Source organism: Octopus sinensis, unplaced genomic scaffold (genome assembly GCF_006345805.1).
Source record: "Octopus sinensis unplaced genomic scaffold, ASM634580v1 Contig03157, whole genome shotgun sequence".
Lineage (NCBI taxonomy): Eukaryota > Metazoa > Mollusca > Cephalopoda > Octopoda > Octopodidae > Octopus > Octopus sinensis.
The window spans coordinates 5,001-11,089 of NW_021826283.1; the positions used below are offsets into that span (position 1 = coordinate 5,001).

The following is a 6,089-nucleotide window of genomic DNA, read 5'->3' on the forward strand; positions in this document are numbered from 1 at the left end:
CCTCTTAAAGTTCAAATTCCGCCGAGGTCGACTTTACATTTCATCCTTTTGGGTTCAATACAATAAGTGCCTATTGAGCACTGGGGCCGATGTAACCGACTAATCACCTCCCCCAAAATTGCTGGCCGTCTACTAAAAATTTGAAACCAGATGCTTAACGGCATTTCTTCCGATTCTTTGCGTTCTGAGTTCAAATTCTGCTGAGATCGACTTTACTTTTTATCCTTTTAGGGCCGATAAAATAAGTGCTGATTGAGCACTGGGATCGATGTAATCGACGTACCCCTTCCCCCAAACTGCTGGCCGTCTGCCAAAAATTTGAAACCAAATACTCAACGGCATTTCTTCCGATTCTTTAAGCATCCTTCCACTCGAAACCACCAACACAGCAACACCATTATTACTGTTAACAACAAATAACAACGTACCTTTTTAATAATGTATTAGATCTTGTTTCTAATTCCGGACAAAAATCAATAAGGCAGAGCCAGTAGAAGCACAATCGGAAAAAAAGTGCGAAAACTGAGAATTTCAGGCAGGCTTTTGGCCCCATTTTGAAGAAGCTGGTGATGGTTCCTCCAAGCAGGAACCCAACAGATGCCATCACTATGAGTGTACTACCTTGAAGGAGAAAAAGAAGGAACAGCTATAATATTGATGTTTTAAAAAATATATTATGACCGTTATAGGCGCAGGAGTGGCTGTGTGGTAAGTAGCTTGCTAAACAACCACATGGTTCCGGGTTCAGTCCCACTGCGTGGCATCTTGGGCAAGTGTCTTCTGCTATAGCCCCAGGCCGACCAATGCCTTGTGAGTGGATTTGGTAGACGGAAACTGAAAGAAGCCTGTCGTATATATGTATATATATATATGTGTGTGTGTGTATATGTTTGTGTGTCTGTGTTTGTCCCTCTAGCATTGCTTGACAACCGATGCTGGTGTGTTTACGTCCCCGTCACTTAGCGGTTCGGCAAAAGAGACCGATAGAATAAGTACTGGGCTTACAAAGAATAAGTCCCGGTGTCGATTTGCTCGACTAAAGGCGGTGCTCCAGCATGGCCACAGTCAAATGACTGAAACAAGTAAAAGAGTAAAAGAGTGAAGAGTTAGATGAAATAGTGATTTCAAAATTTGCGGGAAGGGTTAAGTCGATTGCATCGACCCCAAGGCTTAACTGGTACATATATGAACGTATACACATGTACACGTAGAATATTTACAATTGTGTAAATGTTTATATGAATAGTCTTTCATTCTTTTACTTGTTTCAGTGATTGGACTGCGGGCATGCTTTGGCATTGAATTTAAGTGTTTGGTCTATCAATTGTTTCCAGTAAAAAAAAGTTAAAGTTACTTCCCATATCATATAGGCTCATACGGACCGCTTCCCCAGTTTTCATGTCGTATATATTCCTCACCGGGACAGGCCGCCAGTCCATTGCAGGATTTTTTGGTTGTCCCAGCTGAAGGCAACAACAACGTGAAATGAAGTGTTTTGCTCACGAACACAACATGTCACCCGGTCTAGGAGTCAAAGTCACAATCTTTCGACCATGAGTCAAATATCCTAACCATTGAGCCCTGGGCCTCCTCTAATCGTTCTCAGTAGTCATAGGCGCTGGAGTGGCTGTGTGGTAAGTAGCTTGTTTACCAGCCACATGGTTCCGGGTTGCGTGGCACCTTGGGCAAGTGTCTTCTACTATAGCCTCGGACCGACCAAAGCCTTGTGAGTGGATTTGGTAGACGGAAACTGAAAGAAGCCCGTCGTATATATGTATGTATTTATATATATATATATATGTGTGTGTGTTTGTCCCCCTAGCATTGCTTGACAACCGATGCTGGTGTGTTTATGTCCCCGTTACTTAGCGGTTCGGCAAAAGAGACCGATCGAATAAGTACTGGGCTTACAAAGAATAAGTCCCGTTCGATTTGCTCGACTAAAGGCGGTGCTCCCGCATGGCCACAGTCAAATGACTGAAACAAGTAAAAGAGTAAAAGAGTGAAGAGTTAGATGAAATAGTGATTTCAAAATTTGCGGGAAGGGTTAAGTCGATGCATCGACCCCAGGCTTAACTGGTACATATATGAACGTATACACATGTACACGTAGAATATTTACAATTGTGTAAATGTTTATATGAATAGTCTTTCATTCTTTTACTTGTTTTCTGATTGGACTGCGGGCATGCTTGGCATTGAATTTAAGTGTTTGGTCCTATCAATTGTTTCCAGTAAAAAAAAGTTAAGTTACTTCCCATATCATATAGGCTCATACGGACCGCTTCCCATTTTTCATGTCGTATATATTCCTCACCGGACAGGCCGCCATCCATTGCAGGATTTTTTGGTTGCCCAGCTGAAGCAACAACAACGTGAAATGAAGTGTTTTGCTCACGAACACAACATGTCACCCGGTCTAGGAGTCAAAGTCCAATCTTTCGACCATGAGTCAAATATCCTAACCATTGAGCCCTGGGCCTCCTCTAATCGTTCTCAGTAGTCATAGGCGCTGGAGTGGCTGTGTGGTAAGTACGTGTTTACCAGCCACATGGTTCCGGGTTGCGTGGCACCTTGGGCAAGTGTCTTCTACTATAGCCTCGGACCGACCAAAGCCTTGTGAGTGGATTTGGTAGACGGAAACTGAAAGAAGCCCGTCGTATATATGTATGTATTTATATATATATATATAGGTGTGTTGGTTTTGTCCCCCTAGCATTGCTTGACAACCCGAGCTGGTGTGTGTGTTTATGTCCCCGTCTTAGCGGTTCGCAAAAGAGACCGATAGAATAAGTACTGGGCTTACAAAAGAATAAGTTCCGGGGTCGAGTTGCTCGATTAAAGGCGGTACTCCAGCATGGCCGCAGTCAAATGACTGAAACAAGTAAAAGAGAGAGTCATTATTTATTTAGTTTTTTTTTTTTATGTCTGACAGTTATTCTACTGGTATCTTTATTGCCGAACCGTTTACTTACGAGGATGTAGAGAGACCATAATCCGGTAAGAACAGTGAGAGCCAAATAGAGACACATGCATGTACACACATACTGCCCATGTATCATATTTTCATAGTCCTCAAAACGATACTCATCTGAGTGGTCTTGCCTTGCAAGTACTCAGTGACTTCAACAATGCTAGTGTTACAGAAAAGTACCCAGTAAACTGTGTGAAATTATCGTTGTTATGAAGGGCATCCAGTTGTAAAAAGCAGGCTTTGGAGCTCGACGCAGCCGAAGGTGTTACGCAGTGGAACTGAACCCGGAAGCATGTGGTTGGAAAGCAAGCATCTTACCACGCAGTCACACCTACTTGCTGTTTTAAATTAGATAGCTGATTGACTGTTTTATCAAAGAAATATTAATACATATATATATATTCAAAATGTGACCGCGTGTGACTGCGTCGAGCTCCAAAGCCTGCTTTTTACAACTGGATGCCCTTCATAACAACGATAATTTCACACAGTTTACTGGGTACTTTTCTGTAACACTAGCATTGTTGAAGTCACTGAGTACTTGCAAGGCAAGACCACTCAGATGAGTATCGTTTTGAGGACTATGAAAATATGGCTTTGGTCTGCCTGAGACTATAGTAGAAGACATCTGCCCAAGGTACTACGCAGTGGGACGGAACCCGAACCATGTGGTTGGTAAGCAAGTTAGTTACCACACAGTCACTCCTACGCCTATGTGTATGTATATTTGTGTATGTGTGTATCTTTGTGTTTGCAAGTGTCTGCCACAAACACTTGACAATCTGTGTTGGTTAGTTAACGTCCTTGTAACTTAGCGATTCAGCATAAGAAACCGACAAACTAAACGCTAGGCTGTTTTAAAAAAAAGGATAGCGGTCGATTTTTCCGGCCTAAACCCTTCAAGTTGGTGTTCCAAAATGGCGGCTATGCAATGACCGAAACAGGTAAAAGGCAAATGATATAAGACAATAATTATTTTGTGAAAACGTTAATGCTTACCAAAAATTATGTTAGCTTTCCAGGTCGGCCATCGCAATGCATGCTCAAAGTATTTCGGCAAAAATGCAATGCCACCAGATGAGTTAAATGCATTAATTCCAGTTTCCAGTGAAATGATAATGAGCATTGGGTTCTGAAAGAAGCGTCCGAATGTTAACAATAGGTCTTCATTCGGATTGATTAAAAACGTTAGAATTAGAATGCATACAATCTATCCTGTCACTTAATGGTATTTTTGATATATATATATGTATATATATGTATATATATACATACAATATATATACATATATATTATAATATATATATATATATAATATTATATATATATGTATGTAATATATCTATATATATATATATATATATATATATATATATATATATATATAATATGTATATATATATATAAATATGTATATATATATGTATATATATATATATATATATATATATATATAATATATATATATATATATATATATTTATATTTATATATATATATATATTTTATATATATATATATATATATATATATATATAATATATATATATATACAATTATCGTTTGTCCTATCGTATTGTATTGGCATCCTTTCTGTCTCGGGAGACAATGGAGTTGCGCATGAAGTAGTCTAGTCCGGCTTTTATATTTCATGTCCTGATACATTTCCTGCTGTGGCTGTGTAGTCCTATCGTATTGAATTAATATATACAAAATGATATACAATTATATATATAAATAATTGGAGCGTGGAACGTGTTTATAAGCCATTTAAGAAACACACAAAAACTGTGTTTCTTAAATGGCTTATAAACACCTTCCTCGCTGCAATTGTTTTCCTTCCAGCACACCGTATCAGATCAAGTCACTTGCTATGCAAGTACATCTCCATAATATATATATGTATGTATATGTATGTATGTATGTATATATACATATATATATGTGTGCATTGGGGTCATCATTACCTTTTTATTATTATTATTATTATTATTATTATTATTATTATTATTATATTATATATATACCATCTGTTTTATTATTATTATTATTATTATTATTATTATTATCATTATTGTTGTTGTTGTTATTATTACCTCCCTTTCTTTCATTCAACCTCTTTTTTCCAGTCACCTCGCCATGTTGGACCGTTGAACCCCACATTTCTTTTCTCTCTCCGTTTTTTTTTCCCATTCTCTCTCCATTTTTTCCTCTTATAATCCTTTCTGTCGAAGAGTGTACGTAAAAGACTTTTCCATTCTTCACGAGCGTTAAACTAATACACCTGCTTGTTGTTCATAAACCTGAACTATAAATTTGAACTATATATGTGTGTGTGTGTAGAAGAAGAAGAAGAAGAAGAAGAAGAAGAAGAAGAAAAAAAGAAGAAGAAGAAGAAGAAGAAGAAGAAGAAGAAGAAGAAGAAGAGAAGAAGAAAAGAAGAGAAGAAGAAGAAGAAACTGGAGATAAGTAAGTCAATACTTGGTTATTATTAACAATTGGTTATCTTAGCTTCTTACAGTCGTTTCAATTAATACTCAATAATTTAATTACAGATTTGCACATTAAATTTACATTTATGTAACATGGGTATAATTTCATCAGAGGATAATGTGGGCTAGGCTAAAGCCCAAATATCACAAAGTTACATGATTTTTCCTCTGATGAAATTATACTCATCTCACATAAATGTAAATTAAATATGCAAATTTTAATTAAATTATTTGAGTATTCATTAAAACGGCTGTAAGAAGCGAAGATGACCAATTTGTTAATAATAAACAGAAATTCCTTATCTTCATTTTGTTATCTCCTCTTAAATGGATATAAACTATATATATATACCATCTGTTTTAAGGGAATTTCATTCCCCAAAACACTAGGTATTGAACCAGTATCTTCTTGGATGTAATCATCCTTTCACTAGGTTAACAACATATCCTCAATTATTATATATATATATATATATATATATATATATATATATATATATATATATATATATATTATATATATATATATATATATATATATATATATATATATACATATATATATATATATATTTTGTCCAGCTCACATTGCAGGCGTTTAGTGTCCTCAGGGTTCTGTATT

The 6,089-nt window shown here is 36.6% G+C and overlaps 1 protein-coding gene across 1 annotated transcript in view; it reads right to left on the reverse strand.

The window, feature by feature from the left end:
• Nucleotides 1–4,144, reverse strand: part of LOC115227440 (solute carrier organic anion transporter family member 1B1-like) — a 7,301-nt gene extending 3,157 nt beyond the window's left edge. The window contains exons 1-2 of the mRNA XM_029798271.2: nt 3,974–4,144; nt 429–621 (exon numbers count right to left, since the gene is read on the reverse strand). Of these exons, the coding sequence (XP_029654131.1) occupies nt 429–621; nt 3,974–4,100 (320 nt within the window). The 5' untranslated portion in view covers nt 4,101–4,144. The remainder of the gene's footprint in view (nt 1–428; nt 622–3,973) is intronic.
• Between the last annotated feature and the right edge of the window lie 1,945 nt (nt 4,145–6,089).